The sequence below is a fragment of the Eptatretus burgeri genome, chromosome 3 (assembly GCF_056783735.1).
Source record: "Eptatretus burgeri isolate ZD-2024b chromosome 3, Ebu_testis_v1, whole genome shotgun sequence".
Lineage (NCBI taxonomy): Eukaryota > Metazoa > Chordata > Myxini > Myxiniformes > Myxinidae > Eptatretus > Eptatretus burgeri.
Genome location: NC_140963.1, coordinates 44,551,569 through 44,576,102, shown reverse-complemented (window position 1 = coordinate 44,576,102; position 24,534 = coordinate 44,551,569). Strand labels below are relative to the sequence as shown.

Here is a 24,534-nt window from a genome sequence, read left to right as displayed (position 1 = left end):
TGCTACGCACATAGATAGCCGAGAGGTTCTACCCCACTAATTGGCTCTTATGAGCCGGTGTGTACGTCGCAGCTCACCACAGCTGCACCTGATACGGTAAGTTAACGCAAGTACGCATCGAGGGCACGTGACCAACCTTGGAGCGGCCGTCCACATGTAAGGTATCACATGAGGTCGTGTAACTCTGCAGGATTGGCAGTAACAATTGGCGTTTGTGGTTGCCCAGTAAACCACTGGTGCTTGGAATTATCTGTGTATGGCGGCCTCATCACAGGGCATTTGGGAGGGACCCGAGTGCTTCCCCTCATTATAAGCCTCGAACGCCTGCCCGTAACAGTATATTTTGGTCCCTTGCATTAAAGATCCTATGGTATGTTTATATCCCGCAGTAAAAGATCCTGTGGTATATTTATATCCCTTGTATTAAAGATCCAATGGTATTGTTGTGGACCCGGAGTCGGGGGCGAAAACCATGAGGGGTGAAGAACCTCGGGTTCCCACCAGACTCGCCAGAATCGCAGACCGTCGCACACTAATAACTTCGTGACGCGGCAGGTCGCTAATCGACTGAACGCCAATAACTCAACCACATGACTTCGGGTCCTCCGTCTTGTACTGTTTACCTAAAGGTCACGTGATCTAATTACCGGGGGACCGTCCTTGCTACGCACTTGCTCAAGCCGGATCACCTTACCAGATCAGATGCAGCCGAGCGAAACTGCCAAACTCATGCCGGCTAGGAAACAGATCGTTGTGGCATAACGTCACGGCTAAACGAGGGTGCAGGCCATGCTGGACCAATGGAAGAAAACACAAAAACGAGCTGGGAACATTTCTATACAAAGCATTTATTTACAATCAAGTGAGGAAAAGTATATGGCACATTGAATTGGGTTTTATTTTATGCACAGCAGGGGTAGCAAGGAATTTGTGGGGTGCAGCGAAAGGCAAGCAATCTTACAAAAACAGACACAGAGCAGAGTTATCCTGTTATGTCGTCTACAATCTTAATTTATGCTAGGATAGGTGCCATATCTCTCACACACACACACACACACACACACACACACACACACACACACACACACACACACACACACACACACACACACACATACACACATACACACATACACACATACACACATACACACATACACACATACACACATACACACATACACACATACACACATACACACATACACACATACACACATACACACATACACACATACACACATACACACATACACACATACACACATACACACATACACACATACACACATACACACATACACACATACACACATACACACATACACACATACACACATACACACACACGAGATAGCCCAGAGAGAAATAAAGCAGGTGAGGGTAAACGACCTCTCAATACCCGGTGTGGTCGATGGGGCGGGGGTGCGGTGTCGTGCCAGAGGAAAATGGGATTGCGAGTCAGTAATGATGTTCTTTGTGCATCCAATTAAGACAGGATCGAGGGGTGGAGAGATATATATATATATATATATATATATATATATATATATATATATATATATATATATATATATATATATATATATATATATATATATACATATACATATACAGAGAGAGAGTAGAATAGATGCGTGAGGAGTAAGATCCCTAACCTAACTGTAAAGGCCTGCATGTGTATCATGTCCCTCCGTGGGACGTTCTGCCTGAGCGTTCCCATCTCATGATATGATATGGCGTGTTATCTCATGCTTAAATACTTTGCCGGGGCTCATGGCAACGTGTGCTCCGCCCTGATCCGTCTAGCTGTGCGGGGTGGTGGGACGTCGACAGCACGGCAGGCAGTCTCGAAGGACGGCAATCACCCCGGATCAGGCTCTTGAAGAAGAAGCGTGTTCTGGCAATCGCACACCAATAATGTTCTGAAGAAGAGCGAGACATAGAGTGAAGAGAGACTCCAACGGCTCCGCGCCACCTCTTTTATTAGTCCGAGGTGAAGGGTGGGGCGATTGACTGGAAAGCAACGCACTGTGGGCCGAATCCTGCTCCTCTATTGGGCCACAGTGGCCCTAGCCATGCCCTGCCAGGCTCTGGGACTGGAAAATGGTTTGCTTGCCTACCAGCTTCAGCACGGCTCAGAGCTCCTGACTTAACGTAAGGCATACTCCCCGAGCCGGCACCCTGGCCCTGAACATGCTCCGAGTACAGTCTTTGTCGAATAGCAGTGGACTTTCTTCGCCATTCACGGGCTCCTTCACGGGCTAAAATACACACCCGGGGCCCGAACCCAACTCCTGGATCGCCATTCTCGTGACCCCTCCTCATTGCCCCTGGTCTTGCCGTGGTCTGATGACTGGATGAGGGCTGTATCAATTCCGGATGCTCACCTGAGATGTCCCCGGTACGATGCGGTTGAGCTATTAACGTCTATTGCGTGGTCCAGCATCGCACGGTGCCGAGGACAATCCGATGCCGTGCGGTGCTCCTCAAAATAGAGTGGTGAATTGTAACGATGCAGAGGTACGAGGGGTGTGGGAATATTTTTCCCATGTGCGGGAGGCATTTGTGGTTAAAGTGGTGAGGTTTGGTGTGTGAGGTGCGAAGTAAGGTGTGGAGCTGGTTGGGAATTGGCACACAGATTTGATTAAAACATTGGCGCGCGATTTCCGTGCGCGTGTTGTGTAGTGTGCAATGAGGAAGTGGAGGATCCGAGCCATGGGAGGCATCGTGGTGTGCTTGTAAACAATTTCCTATTGAATGGTGTGTGTGCTTGCATGCTTGTTATGTACAATGACTAAAAGGAAAGTGTGAGAGTAGGGATCAGATTAAGAATCAGAGATAGTTACTTGACCTAACGACAAGACCAACACAATGCACTTTGTCCCGTTAACCCACCAGAGATGAGGGGAGGACAAACTACACCATGACTAATGAAATATCTGTTTGGGGATCACTGTATTGTATGTTGTGTGCCATTGCCTTTGAGGCATGCGGTTTTTGCAGAACAGCAGCAGTATATTTATATCCTTGCATTGAATATCCTATGGTATATTTCAATTGCTTGCATTAAATATCCTGCTGCATATTTATATCTCATACATTAAATATCCTATGGTATATTTATATAAATATCCTGACTCGCGAAGGTTTTCATCAAGGATTCTCTTGTACTTTGGACCGTCCACTTTCCCGTCTATTCTGACAAGCATGCCAGTCCCTGCTGATGATGAAAAGTAGTCCCATGACATGATGCTGCCACCACCATGCTTGACAGTAGGGATGGTGTTGACTGGGTCATGTGTAGTATTAGGCTTGCACCAGATGTAATGCTTTGAATTTAGACCAAAAAGTTCAGTTGTTGTCTCGTCTGATCTGAAAACGTTTCTCCACGTGCCTGCAGTACCACCATTAAGATGCTTTTTCACAAACTCCATACGAGCTTTCGGATGCCTCTTTTTCAGTAATGGCTTCTTTCTTGACAACTGTCCATGGAGGCCAGCTTTGTGAAGGGAACAGGATTGATGAACACTGATCCCATCTCGGAAATAGAGCCTTGCAGATGTTTCATTCATTGGTGGATTTTACAGTGACATCCCGAACCAGTTTCCTGCTTGCCCGGCTGTTGAGTTTGGATATGCGACTTTATCTGGGTCTAATCTGGGTGGTATGATATGTCCTCCACTTATTAATGACCAGCAAATACCACCCGTCGCTTCGCTGATGGGAATAATGAAAGGGGGTAGAGGAAGAGAAGAGGGGGAGAGGAGAGGTGAGGGGGGGAGGGGAGGGGAGAGTGAGGAGGTAGAAGGGGGGAAAAGAGAGAGGAGGGGTGCAGGAGCAATGAGGAAGGGAAAGTGAGGGGGGTGGGTGAAGGGAAGGCAGTGAGAGGTGAGAGGAAGGGAAGGGAGATGTGTGGTGGAACGTTAATTACAATTCATACTGTCTCATCAAAATGCTTCTTCATAGAATAACAGTGAAGATGGAAACAAAATAATGTCTGAAATCCATTTCTTCCCGCCCAGAGACAAACACCGCCCGGGCACATACAAAGACAAACACCCGTCTGGACTTGAATACCGCTTGGACGCATCCGGAGCCAAGCTGTCACCGTCCAGATGTGTGAGAGAGACAGAGACGTGTGGGAGGAGGGGTGTTGCACTGTATTTGGGAGGGTGTAGAGCAGGGATGGGACAAAGAGAGAGAAAGGGGTGGGGGTAGGGGACTTAGAAGAGAGAATGTTATGCTTTGTGAACAACACACACACATTTGAGTGCTTGGCCGATATCAGCAACTTTTCGGGAAATGGCAGGTTGGAGTAAGTGTGATTACTGACCACAGTACGTACTGTATACAACCCCAAAATCTTGAGTAGCTTTCAACGACAAACAACGTTGCATTTATATAGACGTTTCAGGGATGTGTTCACAATCATCAATCTTTATTAACAGTTGCTTGTGACGGGGCGCGAACCAGCCGCTCGGGATGACGGGGCGCGGACCAGCCGCTCGGGATGACGGGGCGCGGACCAGCCGCTCGGGATGACGGGGCGCGGACCAGCCGCTCGGGATGACGGGGCGCGGACCAGCCGCTCGGGATGACGGGGCGCGGACCAGCCGCTCGGGATGACGGGGCGCGGACCAGCCGCTCGGGATGACGGGGCGCGGACCAGCCGCTCGGGATGACGGGGCGCGGACCAGCCGCTCGGGATGACGGGGCGCGGACCAGCCGCTCGGGATGACGGGGCGCGGACCAGCCGCTCGGGATGACGGGGCGCGGACCAGCCGCTCGGGATGACGGGGCGCGGACCAGCCGCTCGGGATGACGGGGCGCGGACCAGCCGCTCGGGATGACGGGGCGCGGACCAGCCGCTCGGGATGACGGGGCGCGGACCAGCCGCTCGGGATGACGGGGCGCGAACCAGCCCCTCGGGATGACGGGGCGCGAACCAGCCGCTTGGGATGACGGGGCGCGAACCAGCCCCTCGGGATGACGGGGCGCGAACCAGCTGCTCGGGATGACTGGGCGCGAACCAGCCGCTCGGGATGACGGGGCGCGAACCAGCTGCTCGGGATGATGGTCGCCGGTGGGAAGATCCTATGGTATAGGCATTTATTTGTTTTGATGGATTTCACCATACTCAAATGGATAATGAGTCACTGAAATCTTCTTATAACCCTCTCTTGAATGGTGCTCCTCCACCAGTTTGTCTGACTTCTTTTGAAAGCTCCTTGGTCTTCATGTTTGCCTTGTTGGTTGACCAAGTTAGTTGCACCTTAAAACCCCTTAGATAAGTGGGGGAGCTTAATTTTTAATTAAACCACTGATTATGCACAGGTGAATCCTATTAAACTTATTTTGTAACCTTTCAAACATATTTGCTTGTGAAGTGATTTAGGGTTAATAAGGCAAAGGGTTTTTATACTTATGCAACTGAGAATCATCTGATTTCTTTTTTTCAGTTAATCTAACTTATTCACATTTCATCTGCATTTTTTAGCTTTATCACTTTGGAGTAGTTTGTTAAGACTCTATATATAAAGTTTGATTTGAAAGGGTAATGGAATAAGCTCGGGTGGCATCAAAGTGTGTGTGTGTGTGTGTGTGTGTGTGTGTGTGTGTGTGTGTGTGTGTGTGTGTGTGTGTGTGTGTGTGTGTGTGTGTGTGTGTGTGTGTGTGTGTGTGTGTGTGTGGTGTGTGTGTGAAGTGTGTGATATTTTGTGAATGGAGGAACTAACCAATTAGCTCTCACCTCATAAATTAAACCCAGGTGGCTAGGATTATATACATAAATATCCTCCCATGCTCTTCAAGCTGAAGAAAGCTGCAGAAAGCAACCATAAAAGGTGACACAAAGTAAGCCTTTTGCTGTTTCAAACCCAATGTTTCTCCAAAAAAGAAGGTATGTATGTGTGTGTGTGTGTGTGTGTGTATATATATGTATATATATATATATATATATATGTGTATGTATATATGTATATAAAATGTAGGCCTGTATACTGAGGTTTCAACAAATTTCATTGAATCGTTTAAAAAAAAACCTCATTAAAATGCAATCGTATGTCATTTGTTGATGGTTTCTTCAATTGAGGCTTCTTTGAATTGATGTTACTGCAAAAGAGAACCTTTTGCAACTTGTCCATTTGGGATTAACTAGATACTGTTGGTTAGTTTGTGATTTTTCACATGAACTAATGGAGCCCTGTGGTCTGGCTTGTGAGTAAGATTCCACAAAGGAATGCAGGGTTTTGGTCTTGTCTGCCTGTCTGTGCTAACTCCCATTAAGTGTTCCATTGGACAAAAATAATAAATAGCTCTGAGCGGTATAATTTCTATCGATATTATTTCACCAACACAAGATATACTGCAATAAATATAAATGAGGGAAACGTCACTTATTCTGATTGGTACGCTTCTTCTTGTTTGCATAAAGTGGCAGAGAAACGATAACGACCATATCGTAACACATTGTTGTACATCAATCAGCTGAAATCTTGCTTTGCTCCAGAATATATATTTTTAAAGTCCCGCTTTTAGAAATTCTCAGTTTGCTTTTGTGTTTTTATCATTTGTGAGAACTGTGCTGCAATGTTGTTAAACATTTGGATCTTTAGGAAATGAGGACTTTGGTAATTGCATTTGAAACACCATGGGCCCAGTTTGCATGGTTATTTTTTTTTTTCTGTGGCTATCCAATCAGTGGGACCTCCGAGTTCATTTCGGAGGGGAAATTGAAGCAGATTTCTGAGCCTGCTTGTTGTCTCTTTGGTGCTGGCTAAGTTTATTTAATTAAATAATGAGTGTTTGATTGTTAGGACTGACCCATTCCTGCTGTGACTTGCAGTCCATCAGCAGAAGCTTGTCAACGTGAATCTGTTCTTGAGGGCAGCTGCCCATCATACCCTTGCTGGATTGGGCTTCCTCTTGTCGACACGAGACATTTTTCATTTGTTTCAGTCTTCTGTACATACCGGTAGGTCTTGATTTTACGTGCCATGGACTTTCAGCCGGGTGCATACAATAGATTTGATAAACAATATCATAACGAGCCATTTGACCAATCATCACAGTTATAAGGTTGTGAAATGATGACGGGAGTGCTGTTGTGTATGATTTTTCATGAAGCCTTTTATTTTGTGCATTTCCATACATGATTACTGCAGTTCAAAACCAAGGAAATGGTTACAAGGCAGGTTATTGAATGGAAAACTTGCTTCGCAATAGAGACAGAAGAGTTGGGCGATACTTTTTGAGTTGTATTTAAAAGCCAGAACCAGTGTTTGAACAATGGCTGGCAGGATAGCCTAGAAGTACGCACATTCTCCTCCAAGTTGTCTTGCCTTGGTTTGAATCTCAGCTCAGCTATAAACTGTAATCCTGGTGTTTCACAAGCAGGGTGATTCATCAATGTGTGTTCCATCCCTCGCCGCCATTACTTGGTAGAAGTTGAAGATCCCACGGTGAACTTGGCGAAAAGTAGGCAAGCTATCAGCGGCACCATGAAATAAATTGCAAATTCCTGCCCTAACCTGCAGAGGGTATTGCACAATCCGAACCCTAACCCTAACAGCCGTGCCCTCAGCCAATTGTGCTGCCCTGCAGCCTTGTGGTGCATACGAAAAGTGTTGGAACTTATTTGTTATGTTTGTCAGTTCAATTTCCAATCACCCAGCATTCGTTGCTGGATGTCAAATATCCCAAGGTGTCCTTCGTGAAGAGTAGGCGAGCTATCACCGACACCACGGCCAAATTCCTGCCCTAACCAGCAGAAGGCATTGCATTGGTGAAATAGCCACACCCTCAGCTGATGATGCTACCCCGCAGCCTTGTGGTGCATACAAAAGAATATTCCCAATCACGTTAAAAGACTGCATAAGTACCGGTAATGTGTGTTGACTACAAACACCCACTCCCTTCGGTAGCAGCATTAGCAAGTCGTCTTCTCCCCCCCCCCACCCCTTTCCAGAGGGAGGTGGGGGTGGGACTTTCTTTTGACTGTGGGTAGCGCCGACACGTATGCAAAATTTGGTGGAGATCGTGCCAGCCCTGTTTTTTTTTTTCTATGATTTTCAGATGTAGCCGACATGCACACGTACATACGCACATACAGATAATTGCGTCATTTAATATTGTTATGGATCTGGAAACCGTATGCATTCAAACATACAGATGTCCCAAGAGTCAGTTATTCCGTTAAGTACATGTGAGACGGGTCCCTTCCTTTTGTCTTGGTGGAGAATCAAAGGTGTGTGTTGTGATGGCCTTTTAGGTAGGTTGTTACATCTAACGATCCTCCAACAGACCATTCAAGAGACCCTCCGACGAACCATCCGACGATCATCCAACCACGGTACCTTCCAGCACTTGCAACCCTCGCCTCGCTGGCCACAGCATACGGGGCAAAAACGTCCAGTTCGCTGTTCTTTTGCGCTTCTACAAACGTTCCTTTTCAACGTTGGATCTTCCCCTTGATGAGTCAACATGCGTGGAGGGGGGGGCTCCCGGTTTGGCCGAGGCCCCGCCCAGAAAGGGCGGACCCCATGAAGACCTTGTCCAATCGGGGCGGACGGTGACGTCTGTTTCACCGAGCCCCTGCCCCGTTCGGGGAGGTCCATAAAAATACGACGCGATCCTCAGAGTGTAAGTTTTTTTGGAGGAGTTGAGTTGGTTGGTGTGCGTCATGCGGTTTGAGCTGGAGTCTGGGGCGTTCGAGTGGAGTTCTGCATTTGGCTGGCATTCGTTGGAGTTTTCCTGGGTCCCGTCCGCGACCTTGATCTCTGCCCTAGGACTCCGACTGCTCCGCTCGGGTTCCTCCACGGGCAGGAGCCCCACGCGTGTGACTGTGGGCCGAGTCCGAGCCGCACAACCATTAGCAGGTGCCGCATGCAGAGCACCCCCTTCCTTCAACGTGCAGGTACCCAAGTGAACTGCGACCCCCAGCTCATCTCTTCCTCTCTGGTTGCGAGGGTCTTTTAATAAATCGTCTGAGTGTGTGGGCCCATCTTGTAAATAGAAACTGTACACGTGTTTTTGAACATTGTAAATTCTTGCTTGTATATTTCACGATAAGTCTTGCTCTGTGTCTTCTTTATTGTAAATAAATTACTGGAGAAATGTTCCCAGTTCGTTTCCGTCCTTTCTTTCATTGGCCCAGCATGGTTCGGATCTGAGTTTTAGCCAGGTTTTTATACCCGATAATCCGTTCATTCTAGCCGGTACAACCTTGGCAGATCCAGTCGCTGCATCCAAACCCGAGTTGGCAGTCGGTAGAGTGGTCCGGTTCCGGCAAGGCATACTGAGGGCGTGGTTCCCCAGTGGACGACACTGCATAGTTAATTAGGTAAATTGGTTGTAGACAAAAAGACCCTACGCTACGCGGTTGAGGTATTGGCGTCCACGGTCGGTTAAGCGACCTGCCGCCTCACTTAATTATCCGAGAGGGACGGCCTACAATTCCGGATAGTGGTGGGAGATGACGTAACCTCCGCCACCTTTTGGTCGTTCTCGCCACCGACCCCCGGCCTTCAAGATGTTTCACAGGCAGGGTGATTCATCAATGTGTGTTCCGTCCCTTGCCGCCATTATTTGGTGGACGTTGAAGATCCCACGGTGTGCTTGGCGAAAAGTAGGCAAGCTATCGCTGGCACCATGGAAGAAATTGCAAATTCTTGCCCTAACCTACAGAGGGTAGGGATCATTCTGACCACTTGCCACCGTTCATCATAGGGTAGGGATCCCAAATTCCGTTCAGTAGTGATCCATGTCTGAGGAACATTGCCACTGGAGTTCATGCACACCCCACCGTCAACGTCAACGTCGATACAGCACATGCTGTAGGAGCCAAAATATTGAAATCTATGGATGGGAAAACACCTGCCGAGTACACATTTAAGAGGAATGACCAAGTTGTCACCCTCGGCATGAAGTCATCTGTCATTTATGGAGAGCAAGTCCAGGTTGACCCACAACTCCTCTTCCAGAGACTGATCACTGTTGAACAGACAGCAGAAGAACTGGAGTCTGCTTTCAAATATGAACTGTGCACCTATCCACCAGCCCTCTTTGATTCCTCTCTTCAACTCCGAGAAGCACACAAGCCAGTCTTTGCTGATGCCATCTGGGGTCTTCTTGGATCTGATGTCCCAGCCGATATCCCCAATGATGGGCAACAGTATGTTTTGGATAGCGGGGCACTTGTTCAACGCATTCCATGGTCTCGTGGATCTACATACAGACACATATGCCACCAGTACACTGATTATGTAACGAAGAAGTACGGAGATGCCATAGTCGTGTTTGATGGTTATGAGAGTACCAACACGAAGGACATGACACACCAGAGACGGTCTAAAGGGAATTCTGGCACTACTGTGACATTTACAGCTTACATGCGTCTCACAATGAAGAAGGAACAGTTTCTTGCCAATAGGCAGAATAAACAGCGATTCATTTTTATGTTGAGTGAAGAGCTTCAGAAGAACTGTGAGACACACCATGCCTCAGGGGATGCTGATCTCCTGATTGTACTGAAGGCCGTGCAGTCTGCTACTCTCACCAACACTGTGTTAGTTGGTGATGACAGACCTCCTATGCTACCATGCAAGCTTAGAATCCCATGACCTCTTCTTTTGTCCCAAGCCAAAGAAGACCACGAAGAAGCCTCGCATCTGGAACATCAAGGCTACAAAGAAAATGATTGGTACAGACATATGCAAGCACATACTATTTCTACATGCAGTTCTTGGGTGTGACACGACATCTCATCTTCATGGGATTGGAAAGGGAGCTTCCCTCAAAAAGTTCAAAGCAAACAACACATTCCGTGAGCAGGCCAAGGTTTTTGATACATATCCAGCTTCCGTATGTGATGTGGCAGATGCAGGAGAAAAAACATTGGTGATAATCTACAACGGAAAGTCAACTGACACCCTGGACACCCACCGGTATCAGCGGTACTGGGACAAGGTGGCTTGGAGCTCCTCTCACATGCAACCACAGACGTTACCACCAACATCAGAAGCAGCAAAGTATCACAGCCTGCGCGTGTATCTGCAAGTTCATGAATGGAGGGGATGTGCAGATGAACTTCTTCCACAGACTGGGGTTGGCAGAAGTGTGACGAGGGTTTTGTGCCACTTCAGACATCAATAGCTCCAGCTCCTGAAAATATGTTATGTGTTATTAGGTACAACTGCCAGGCTGAATGTAGCACCATGAGATGCACATGCAAGAAGCACAACATCGAGTGCACTCCAGCTTGTGGAAACTGCAGGGGCTCTGGCTGCACAAACACTCCATGTGACAATGATGAGGATGAGAACGACATTGTCGAGTTCTAACTTTAATACGCTTGATTTTTCTCAACATGTATAGTAAGTTTATAATGGATGTAGTTTCTGAGTTTAATGCGAATTTTCTTTTTCATTTCGAAACCTTCGTCAGGCAGATGTGATTGCCCCGAGTGGAATTGTGAATTTTGTCATGTTTCAATGATTTACATAATTATATTGTATTGCCATAGAGTTGATTTCATCTTGTGTCTTCAACGTCTCTTATTTTGTTTTGTTTTTTCCAGGAGCCAAAATTAGTATCAGGTAAATATTTTTTCTTTCGGGACAAAAAATTGACATTTTTGGACAAAAAAGCTATAATTTTTTATTTTACCCTCAACACATTTCACTTTTTTATAATTATTCTTGTGTATCAATATACTGACCATAACTAGAAACAATTAGAATGCAGAAAAAATGTATATTTACATATTAAAATATCAATCTTTACAATTTTCTCATTTTCCCCGAATCCGGGTGGCGGCCACATTGGATTTCCATGATTTCAGGACTTTCCCCCCGGAGGATCCCTTAGGACCTTTTTTTCTGTCACTGAGGACATATCCAGGAATCAAAATCTGTTGAGTTTGGTTTTGTTGCAATTTGTGGGAGGTTGACCAAATATTTCTGCTAAAATGCCTGTACTATTTATGAGCCCCTGTTGGACATAATCCAAAACGGGGGCTTATGGATTTGGTCGTGATGTGCGTGTGTGCGTCCGCAACCATATCTCGGACATGTCTGGACCGATTTTATTTATACTTGGCAAAAAGACAATGCATGATGGTATACATATGCTCATCATTTTTTTTGACGTCAGATCCAAGATGGCCGACTGGCGGCTATTTTAGTTTTAGAAAATCCCCCCCAGTGTCGAACACGTCCTCAACCATTTCCCGGACATGCATTTACCGATGTTGTTCAAACTTGGCACACAGATAATTAATTCATTCAGAGAGTTGTTGGGTTTCTCCTCAAAAAAGATTGTAACTAATGGGACGTTTTACAGTGATAATGTTATTCAAATATCCTCAGGAATAAATTCGGAATTAATTCACTGTGATTTGATTGATGGTGCTTATAATGATGGAATAAGAACAAATACAATATTTTCATTCAGCACATACTCAACCCCAATTGGTTATAAATTCCATATGGAACCCCAAAATCTGGTTTATCTCCCTGTGTCAGGAAAAACCATATACAGAGTAAATTTTAGGATAACCGACCAAGATAATCGCATGATTTCTTTTAATGGAGAAAATATATCCATCAAAATTCACCTACGTGAAGTTTTCCAATAAATAAATACAATGGTTATTGTGAGGAAACACGAATTTGGGAAAATATAAAATAATTACAGGGGATGGGATGTTCCTTTCCCCATACTACAAGGGTGAAGGTATGTATCTTGGTAGAGGATACTATAAACCTAAGAGACAAAGGGGGTGTCGGACATCAATTTAGAGAAAAAGGAGATGAGATAATTGATACTCTAATGGGAATGGGTTCAACAATTCTTAAACATAAAGAACTAATTGGTTCAACTGCTTCTGCTGTGGGAAAAGTAGCGGGTGCTATAAAGAGTATAAAAGATGCCCAAAAGGAATCTCAAATTGCAAGCAATAAAAGAAATTAAGAAAAGCAAATATCAGTTGTCTCCCCAAGAACGACAGAAAGTAATTCAAATACTTAGGTCAGGGTTTCAAAAGTTTTAACATCTTTTTTCCTAAATAAATACAAGTATGGAAGCAATTGATAGTGTCTATGATTTGGATGATACCATTGTCATCTCAAACTCTACTAAAAAAGAAGACTACTTCAAGGTAAATGCAATAACTGGAACAGACTGGAATGCAAATGGAACAAAAGTTTTGAAATAAATAATCAACAAACTTATTTGAATCTCGCTGAAAGTTTCTTGTTGTGTAAATTTACATTCACTAAGGCTGCGAATAACACAAACGCTACACTCGGAAATTATTTATTCTGGAAAATGTTTGATAGTGTTCGTTTGTACATTGGAACACAAGAAGTTGAAGCGGTTGATTGTCTCTGCCGTATCTGAAATGATGAAATTTACACGATATTCATTTTGTGATAGAATGGTAAAGGGGGCTGTCGAAGGTTTTATTCCTGATATGGCAATGGGAACAAACACAGACCCTGGATATAGTCAAAGGAAAGGAATGTATAATGATGATACAAAAGCAGGTAATAGTTTTACTGTGGCAGTTCCTCTTAAAGGTATATTTGGATTTTGTGATCATGATAAAGTTCTGTATGGTCTTAGAATTAGATTTCAACTGCAAAGGAAAGATAATGAAAATAGATTGCTTTTTGGTGTGGCTAATGCTTTTGCTGATCAGAATAAATTTCTAATTGATGAAATTAGTTGGAATATTAGTGAATATACTCCTAATCTTAAAACAGAAGAGATGTTGAATAGAAGACTTAACTCAAAGAAACCACTCAATGTATCATACCTTCAAAGAAGATGCCAACACGTTAAACTGAACCAAACCACTTACATGTGGAATTTGGGTGTTCTGGAAGGAAAGCCATGATATCTGTGGCTCATTTAAAAAAACAGATGGTGATACTGTGACTGATAAGAATAACACTGAACAACAAATTTCAAAAAATTTTTTTACTGGAGATGTGTAAAGTGATTAAGACTAATTTGGGTACGCTGATTTCAAAAATCATAACCGTTTTGCTGTATCACGTCAGGATTTTCAGGAACAGAAATATTCCCATTGCCTAGAAGTCAGGATTTCAATGAAACTTACATATGTCTTTAACATGTCTATTTCGTACAATTGTTGTTAACTTGTGTTATATTTCTTTCTTTCAGATAAAGATGAGTAGGCGTTCCTGTACCAATCATCCTGACAACTTCTGTTATGTCTGTGGTCGGTATACCAAAAAAGATCAACAGCGAAGTATATCTACAGCAGTGAAAATGAAGGCCGCCTACTTTCACTACTTCGGGTGTAAGGTGGGGGACCAAGAACAGAGCTGGGCACCACACATCTGCTGCACAAGCTGTCACACAACCTTGACTCAGTGGTTGGTGGGCAAGCGCGCGAGCATGCCATTTGCGGTGCCCATGATATGGGGTGAGCCGCAGAATCATCATGATCATTGTTATTTCTGCTGCACAAGCATCGCCGGCTTCAACAAGAAGACTAAAGGTCACATCAAGTACGCTGACTGCGTCTCTGCTCGTAAACCTGTGCCTCATGATGACGAGAACCCCGTTCCAACACCTCCAGCTGATCAGAACATAGCTGTAAGCAGTGGTGAAGAGGATGGTGATGATGAACCTTTTGAACCCGACACTCAAGAATCACACCTTCTGAACCAGGGAGACTTAAATGATCTTGTAAGAGATCTCTCGCTGTCAAAGGCGAAGGCAGAGCTGCTTGGATCAAGGCTGCAGCAGTGGAATCTACTTGAACCTAACACCAAGATATCCTTGTTCAGAGCACGTCACAGAGACATGGCTGAGTTCTTTGAGATGGAAGACACGATGACATTCTGCAGTGACATCAACAGTCTGTTGAAAGAACTTGGGTGTGATCACGATCCTGCAGACTGGCGCCTCTTCATCGACTCGGGGAAGAACAGCTTGAAGGCTGTTTTGCTCCACAATGGCAACGAGAAACCATCAGTCCCACTGGCTCACGCGTTCGGCATGACAGAGACCTATGAGACTATGCGGCAGCTGCTTGATTCCATCAAGTACAATGACTTCAACTGGCACATCTGCGGAGACTTGAAAGTGGTGGCGCTGTTGTTAGGGCTGCAGTCAGGCTACACGAAATACATGTGCTTCCTTTGTCTCTGGGATAGCAGAGACGACAAGAATCACTGGACGAAGAAAGATTGGGAAGAGCGAAAAGAGCATGTACCTGGTCGACACAACGTGAAGCATGTCGCCCTTGTCGACCCAGCCAAGGTTTTCCTTCCACCACTCCACATAAAGCTCGGCTTGATGAAAAGTTTTGTACGGGCAATGGATCTGAATGGGCGTGGGTTTTTATACCTCAAGGAAAAGTTTGGCAACACCTTGTCGGAGGCCAAGATCAAGGCTGGTGTCTTTGTTGGACCGCAAATCCGACAGATTATGAAGGACGAAACTTTTCCGACAACTCTAAACCCCAAAGAGCTGGCAGCGTGGAGGAGCTTCAAAGCTGTGACGGACAACTTCTTGGGGAACGAGCGCGCGGACAACTATGAAGAAATAGTGCAGCAGCTGCTGGAGTCCTTCAGGAAACTTGGCTCCAGGATGTCCCTGAAAATCCATTTCCTACACCGGCACCTGAACTTCTTCCCTGACAACTTGGGAGCAGTCTCGGACGAGCACGGCGAGCGATTCCACCAAGAGATTTCACTCATGGAGACGCGTTACCAAGGGCGGCACAACCCGAACATGATGGGCGATTTCTGCTGGTTCCTGCATCGTGAAACTGACACAGAGCAGCACAAACGCAAAGCCAAATGCCTAAAGCATTTTTAATTACATTCTAGTGGAGTTTTTCTGTAATTTCTATAATTTTGAAGCATTCATGATGAAATAAATGAATAAATGAATTTTTGTAAATTTCATTGAAATCCTGACTTCTAGGCAATGGGAATATTTCTGTTACTGAAAATCCTGACGTGATACAGCAAAACGGTTATGATTTTTGAAATCAGCGTACCCAAATTAGTCTAAATCACTTTACACATCGCCAGTAAAAATTTTTTGTTGTTCAGTGTAATGTGTTGAGTGATAATGCTAAGGTGAAACAACTTCGCGTTTCTCGAGATGGAACATTTTATCCACGAGATAGATTGGAAATTAATTGGGAAAAAAATGATTATGCTGAAGCATACAAGTCTTACCAAAAGGTGTGTGAAGCAATTCTAAATAAAGAACCCATTTTGGATATGACAGCATTTAAAAGTCTGTATACAATCTAGGCGATTTACCTGAGTGCTCAAAAGGAAACTATAAAGTCTAATCGAGTGGATACTTCCCTATACATTTAAGGAGAAGAGAGTGAAGAAGTTGATATATATTGTTTGCTTTTGGAAGAAACAGAATTACAGATTATTGGAGATAATGTTATGATTAGTCTCACATAATTTTTTTGATAAATAAATGAGTTGTAAAGTGCCAACTCGGGTATATGTTGATCAAGTCAATCTTCATAAACTATCATCTTGTATTCAAAATCAAAAGCCTTGTATGATTAACGTTAATACAATTCAGAGAAAAGGAGCAGTAAGAATTGATGTTTTGCTCACAAGGGAACAGGTGAAAATCTTGAACGATACTGGCTCACTTAAAATTAAAATGTCAAAACCAATGTTGAAGAAATATTCAATAAGAGAGACGAGTGGAGGATTTCTCCCATTTCTAATTCCTTTATTTGCTGCTTTAAGTGCGGCTGGAGCATTGACGAGTGGTATTTTAGCAGCGGTGAAAACTGCCAACGAAAGGAAGGCTCAACTCCGGGCTCAAAAATTGGAAAGACATAACAAAGAGTTGGAGAAACAAATTAGTGGAAGTGGTGTAATTGTAGAGTTTGCTGAAAAACTTGAAAGTCAGCCTGATAAAGTGAGATTGTTAGTTGGAGATATGCTTTCTTCTATCGCACAAGCAGGTGTAAAATTAACTAAAAGGGGTAATGGATTATATCTTTCTAATAAATAAATGAGCATTGATGAGTGGTTTAAAGAATTTGGAAAGAATACATCAAATTTAGAGCTTATCAAATATTGTAAGAAATTAAAAATTCATAATGTGGTTATTTGGATGAGAGATGAATTAACAAACATGTCCAAACATACAAAGAATATTATTATGAACTTCGAAGATAATAATGGGAACGGTTCTCATTGGGTTTGTCTTTTTAATAGTAAAGACAAATATTATTTTGATAGTTTTGGTCTTCCACCACCTGTTGAAGTAATAAAATTCTTACAGAATGGTGTTTATCAAACATTTCAAGTCCAAGAATTAAATTCTAAGTGTTGTGGTGAATTATGTCAATATGTGTTATTTCAACTCAACAAAAATAAATTTTTTAATGGCATTATTTTAAATCTGATATTAATGACATGTTGGTAAAGATGGTTCTATCTTTGGTGTATCCCAAGAACTGGATATTGATTAATCAAATTATTACACAAAGGCACAGGCTGAACGACAGAAATATAGTGTTACGGCTGTGGAAATTCGCAGAACACCATAAAGGTCCTTAGTTCAGTTATTCCGGTAAGTCTGTGTTCAGTTAGATTTCCCCACCTTTGTTTCATGGGATTTATTCGTGTCACAGGGCTGTGATCTTTGAGATAGCCGTTTTTCTTTGACTCTCGTTATTTTGGACCAACCACACTTGCCTCTCAACAAACCACGCCATCCTCATCACCTCAACCACAACGCCATCCACAATTACGCCAATCACCTAACCACCTTCCCTGCTACGCCAACGACCGATCCCCTTCTCCACAAACCAAATCGCAACCCTCTCCGCTCATGAAGGCCGTCTCTGCGGAGGAAAAGGAACAAGGGATTTCGATAACGTGAGGGAAAAACAAGAAGGAACATCAGTGGCGCACGGATGTTCCCGCCTGTTTTTCCCGCGCTTTGGTGTGGGGGAGGTGCGATTCGAGCCAGAGGTCAAAGGTCATGTGAAGGAGGGGTCTCATTTTTTGGGAATGAATCTCCCTAGGCTTGGGCCATGTAACGATTCCCGCCCCCCCCCACCCCCCGCGTGCCGCGAGGGGGGGGGCGAGAGGGTTAGGAATAGGGAACGCCCCCTTTCTCGAAGCTTCCCGGAGGAGCTCGAAGGAGGGCGGAGCAAGAAGCCAGGAGGAATATAAGGGCGTGCGGGACGCCAAGTAGGGTGTGTGTGTGGTTTCTTTTTGGTGGCTTCTTCTTCCTGGTCGGGATCTTCGGCTCGTGGTGGCTTGTCTGTGGAGAAGCGGTCCGTGGAACGACCCGTTCGTCGGAGCTCACGGTTGGTGAGGAGTCCGGGCGTGGCACCAGGGACGCGGACTGGAGGCTCTGCTCTGCCAGCTCCGTGGTGCAAACCTGCGCGTCCAAGTGTAGAGCGCCGGAGAGAGCTCGCCGGCCCCGTGGAAGGCCCGAGTCAGCCGCGGCTATTCTAGCTGCCGTGGGGACAGATGTCGCGACGCGCCCATCAAGGCACCACGAGGGTGCAGGTAACCTGCAACGGTCTCGTGGGGCCCGTTCGGTCACCAAGGCTCCATGGTATAAAGGTCTACGGACCCTGTCTGACTCCCTTGTCTTTGAGGGTAGTCTTTTCTTTTCTTTTGAATGAATGTTGGTGGCGCCATCTATAAGTAGAACTGTGTAAGTGCTGTACATTGATAATTGCTTAGAGTCAGTTGTAGTGCTTTCGTTGCCTGTATACGTGTTTGCATTGCTTACTGCATGCGTGTTTAGTATTCCCTGTATACGTGTGTCGTAGTAAATAAATGTGCTTGGTTAAATGTACCCCGTTCGTTGCGTCCTCTTTCCCTTATTGGAATACCATCTTGCACTGCGGAATAGTAGTTGGGTTTTAAACACCCGGTAAATAGAATCGGGTCCAGCCATAATACCCTCTCGGTTATCACTGAAGAACGGAACGGACCGCTTGAGCGGTTCGTGTCCAAGCTGACCTGCGTCGAGGTACGGTCTCCCGGTAGGCTACCCACGCGAGAACTTAGGTATACTGATATTCGGTGATTGACCCTATTTTGCATGGGTATAAAATTGGCTAGGCCGTGGTGGGATTAAGATCCCACCCGTGACGGTTCCGGCGTTGTTCCGGAAGGTCATGACTGAATTGTTCCTCCGGTAGGCGACGCGGCTGCGATTAGGAAAACGCAGTCGATCTCACGCCAGTGGGCGCGAATTCGTAACAATAGTATAGCAAAAAATATTAATATGAAAAATGCTTATAAATTATTAAATTATCCAAGCCCGACTGACATGAATGACTTGGTGAGATTAAGTGATTTATCACAATGTTGTTACTGTTCTCAGAACTGTCTGCATACAAACATACAGTTGTCCCGTAGTTGGTTATGTCATTAAGTATATGTGCAGATAGAACCCCTCCTTGTGTGTCGTGGGAAGACACTGGGGTGCGTTGCGATGTTTTTTTAGTTAGATTAATAAATCTTCATATCCCCTCCATTATGAACAACAGTACCTTCTTCTCACCTTCCGAGACAAAATCTTTGTGTAGTACCTTTTTGACGAATCCGGACACGCGTGGAGTGGGCGGGCTTCCCGGTATGGCCGAAACCCTGCCCTGAAAGGGCGGACCCATGGAAGCCCCGTCCAATCAGGGCGGACAGTGACGTCAGCTTCACCCAGGCCCCTCCCCGCTGCGGGAGATCTATAAATTACGAAGCAACCCTGAGAGAGGAGAGCATTGGAGTGAGAGCGTTGGAGTGAGACAGTTCGTCGGCTGGTAGCAAAAGAAAGGAGGAAGGTCGTAGAGTGGTTGCACTCTTTGGGGGTTGTTCGTTTTGAGTGTCAGAGAGCTGGGAAGACCTTGACCCGACCTTGACCGGGTCTCTCGTTGGGTCCTGTCTGCAGCCCTGATCCCCGCCTCGGACTCTGCTCTAACTGACTCGGGCTCCTTCGCAGACACGGTCTCCACGCGTGTGACTGCGGGCTGAGCTGCACGACCATTGCCAGGGGCCGCACTATGGAGCACCCCTCACTCCAACGTTGAGGTACCCCATGTGAACTGCGGACCCCAGCTCGTCTCTCCTTCTCTGGCTGTGGGGATCTTTCAATAAATCGTCTGAGTGTGTGGGCCCGTCTTGTAAGTAGAAACTGTGCAAGTGTTTTTGAACAGTGTAAATTTTTGCTTATATATTCTGTGATAATTCTCCTTCTCCTTCTCCTTCTCCTCCTCCTTCTCCTCCATCTCCATCTCCATCTCCATCTCCATCTCCACCTCCACCTCCACCTCCACCTCCACCTCCACCTCCACCTCCACCTCCACCTCCACCTCCACCTCCACCTCCACCTCCACCTCCACCTCCACCTCCACCTCCACCTCCACCTCCCCCTCCACCTCCACCTTCTTCTCCTTCTCCTTCTCCTCCCTGGCGGCTCCATCTTCAACATCCTTCTCCTTCTCCTCCCTGGCGGCTCCATCTTCAACATCCTTCTCCTTCTCCTCCCTGGCGGCTCCATCTTCAACATCCTTCTCCTTCTCCTCCCTGGCGGCTCCATCTTCAACATCCTTCTCCTTCTCCTCCCTGGCGGCTCCATCTTCAACATCCTTCTCCTTCTCCTCCCTGGCGGCTCCATCTTCAACATCCTTCTCCTTCTCCTCCCTGGCGGCTCCATCTTCAACATCCTTCTCCTTCTCCTCCCTGGCGGCTCCATCTTCAACATCCTTCTCCTTCTCCTCCCTGGCGGCTCCATCTTCAACATCCTTCTCCCGATATACTCCGCTTCCATCCTGTGCACATGTCCAAACCATCTCAATCTCGCCTCTCTCACTTTGTCTCCAAACCGTCCTACCTGCGCTGTCCCTCTAATATACTCATTTCTTATCCTATCCATCCTCGTCACTCCCAATGAGAATCGCAGCATCTTTAACTCTGCCACCTCCAGCTCCGCTTCCTGTCTTTTTGTTAGTGCCACCGCCTCCAACCCATACAACATAGCTGGTCTCACTACCGTCTTGTATACTTTCCCCTTCACGCTTGCAGCTACCCTTCTGTCACAAATCACTCCTGCAACTCTTCTCCAACCACTCCATCCTGCCTGCACTCTCTTTTTCACTTTTTCACTTCACCGCGATCAGTCTTGCTCTGTGTCTTATTATTTGAAAATAAATTACCATTCTTAGAAATGTTCCCAGTTCGTTTCTGTCCATTCTTGCATTGGTCCAGCATGGTTCGGATCTGAGTTTTAGCCGGGTTTTTATACCCGATAATCCGTTCATCCTTGCTGGCATGGCTTCGGCAGTTCCGCTCAACTGTACCCGAACCGGAGTTGGTAGTCAGTAGAGTGACCCGGTTCGAGCAAGACGTGCCGAGGGCGTGGTTCCCCGGTAGTCGAAATCGCATAGTTAATTAGGTAAATTGGTTCCAGCCAAAAAGACCCGACGCTACGAGGTTGAGATATTGGCGTCCACGGTCGGTTAAGCGACCCGCCGCTTCACAGAAATATCCGGAGCAACGGCCTACAATTCCGGGTAGTCTTGTGGGAGATGGCGTAACCCCCCCACCTAGTGGTCGTTCTCGCCACCGACCCCCGGCCCGCAACAATATGTGTATTTGTATATGGATATATATGTATGTATATGTATATGGATATACAGGTGTATGTATGTATATATATATATATATATATATATATATATATATATATATATATATATATATATATATATATATATCTTCTTTCAGCTGCTCCCGTTAGGGGTCGCCACAGCGGATCATCCGTTATGATCCGCATAATGATTTGGCACAGGTTTTACGTCGGATGCCTTTCCTGACGCAACCCTGGTCGCCTCTTACGACACAGGGATCTGGTACACCTATTCTAACCGGGTGATACACCGGCCCAGTACACTGGTACTCACTTCGCCGACCTCGGAAGGATGACAGGCTGAGTCAACCCCCTGGTGTATTAATTCAGTGGCCCAACGGGGCTTGAACTCAGGACCTTTTTGGATCCCAAGCCACTGCCCTAACCACTGCGCCAATACCAGGATATATGTATGTATGTATGTATGTATGTATGTATGTATGTATGTATGTATGTATGTATGTTATGTATGTATGTATGTATGTATATATATATATATATATATATATATATATATATACACATATACATATATATATACACATATATAGTAGACAAGTAAGTCGTCACCATTGGGACTGAGAAAAAAGTGACGACTTGCGTGTATGCGAACATTCATGATGACTGTGGGGTGAAGGATGAAGTCGCTCGCGCGTGGCCTGGACACGTACGTGTGAGAGGGCGCAACAATCTCCAAGCTGGCTATTGTACCAAAAGGGAAACGCAATCCTCGGGGCATAGGTGGGGGTTCATTGGTGAGTTGGAAAGTGATCAAGCAAAGTTGGAATTCATGAATCAGTTTATCAAAAGTAAAGATGATGAACAACTGAAAGACAACTCGTATACCATCGGTGATGGTATGTCGACAAATTACATGACACAGTCATCGTGGTGATGATTACCACTCAATGCCTATGTGTAAGTGAGTGCGGTGATGTACAAAACAAGCCAATATAAAACCATGATCGGACTTCAACACTGAGCTCGATCAATCCTTTACTCCTTCGCGAAGTAATCCGTTATGTTTGACTGCCTCAAACTCTTGGGCATCTGGTGCATGAGAAAGGACTAAAACCGGTCATTGTATTCCATGATGTTGGCTGCACAATCCTCCACCAAACGATAGTATCGGCGCATCACATCCAGGGGGCTGAATGCCTCCAGAATAGTTGGAGGCGCGTTTGGAATGTACTGTTGCGATTCCGGGGTGGTGGGTTTCTCACCTGACTCTTGGCGCCACCCTCACCACCGCCGTCTCCGGGGTTTATAACGCCGGCTGACTCAGCACAGGCCTCGGGTCACGCATCTTCAATCGCGATACCAACGTAATCCGCAAACGTGTCGAGCCGTGAGGTGAGTAAGGACTGTCATAGGCTTCGTCGTTTCCCCTCTTGCCTTCCTCCTCGAAGCCTGATTTCTCAACTTCATCCTCTCAGTTTCTTTCTCTGCAGAATCACCTTTTCTTTCCTTTTCTACGCTCGCCTCCCAAAGCCGACCGCCGTTTCTCTCACGGCAGAATCACCTCCTCATAAGAGTCGATCGCCGACTCGACGTGCAGGCCGCCTCTAGTCATTTCTCCTGCCTCCTTCACGAGCAGATCACAGACAGACACTCGTCGTTTCTCTGTTGCCTTCCCCGCCTTTCTTTCGGCTCGTTGCTCACGAAAAACAGACACAGCTGTCCCGTGTACAGCCGATCGGCGCCACCTCGGCGCCACCTCGGCGCTCAGTTTCACCACAGATTCCCTTTCCTTCTCGCCTCGAAACCCGAGCACGCCTCGAGAACCGACTGTTTCCCCAAAACTGAACCCTTTTTTACGAGGTCTTCGTTCGCTCGCTGCGAGCCACTCGCTCCTCCCCCTTTACGAAGTCGACAAACTCCTCCCCTCAGTTTCACTTCCTCTTTTTGGCCACACTCTCTCAGCCGACTGGGCGGGGCCTCGTCCGGGATGAGGAAGGAAGAAGAGGGAGCTCTCGATCCACCGCACAAACAATAAACAGCCTCTTACATCTCCCGACACACATGTAACGCCCATTTTACCGAACAACCAAGCTAAACATGCATTTAATGGGGCATCTGAGCTAATCCTCTATTTAGTAGCCTACTAAGGGCCATTTCTGTAACAGTATGTCTCCCCTGAGTCCTCGAGATCAACGATGTCCACATCGTCCACGTCACCCGTATCATCAGAGACATTCTTCACAGAATCCACAATTTCTGCATCAGTCATTTGTTGGGTGCTGCCTAACTCAGCATCCAGGTTGATGTATTTTTCCAATAAGGGCAAGTAGAATGACAACTGTCGTCACGACGACCACGGCTTAGACCCCGTCTTGCGTAATACCCAATACAGTACTCGATGCCCAGCTTCACGGCCTAGCCTGGCCACACACTGAGCCAGCGACCACCGTGGTCACTGACTGAGCTGAATGTAGTGCAGTTATAAATAGCCTATCACTGGCGGTGTTCACCAATGAGCACTCATCACGATTCCATGGAATCGGGCTTCTCATGAGGCAGCAGTTCCGTGTGACGAGTTAGGCGTGGTAATTTACTTGAGTTTCCATTACGCGGGAATGGACATCTGACGACTTAGATGAAGTGACGACTTAGAGATGACGACTTGTAGACTTTATTCAAAGGGATTTAACATTACATAAATTAGGGACTTTTTGACGGTGCCGACTTAGGCGAAGTGACGAGTTACACGCTGCCGACTTGCGCGTAGTCTTGTGTATATATATATATATATATATATATATATATATATATATATATATATATATATATATATATATATACATACATACATACATACATACATACATACATACATACAGTGGGGAGAACAAG

General features: G+C 45.8%; 1 protein-coding gene across 12 annotated transcripts in view; it reads left to right on the top strand.

Annotated features, from left to right (window-relative positions):
• LOC147029787 (putative methyltransferase-like protein 25) overlaps positions 1-24,534 on the top strand; it is a 221,289-nt gene that overhangs the window by 6,017 nt on the left and 190,738 nt on the right. For all 12 annotated transcript variants that reach the window (XR_015056087.1, XR_015056089.1, XR_015056088.1 and 9 more), the window contains exon 2: positions 6,848-6,976. Coding sequence is in view for 6 of the 12 variants with exons in the window: in XM_085873104.1 (XP_085729230.1) it covers positions 6,848-6,976 (129 nt within the window). In the remaining 6 variants the exon portion in view is untranslated. The remainder of the gene's footprint in view (positions 1-6,847; positions 6,977-24,534) is intronic.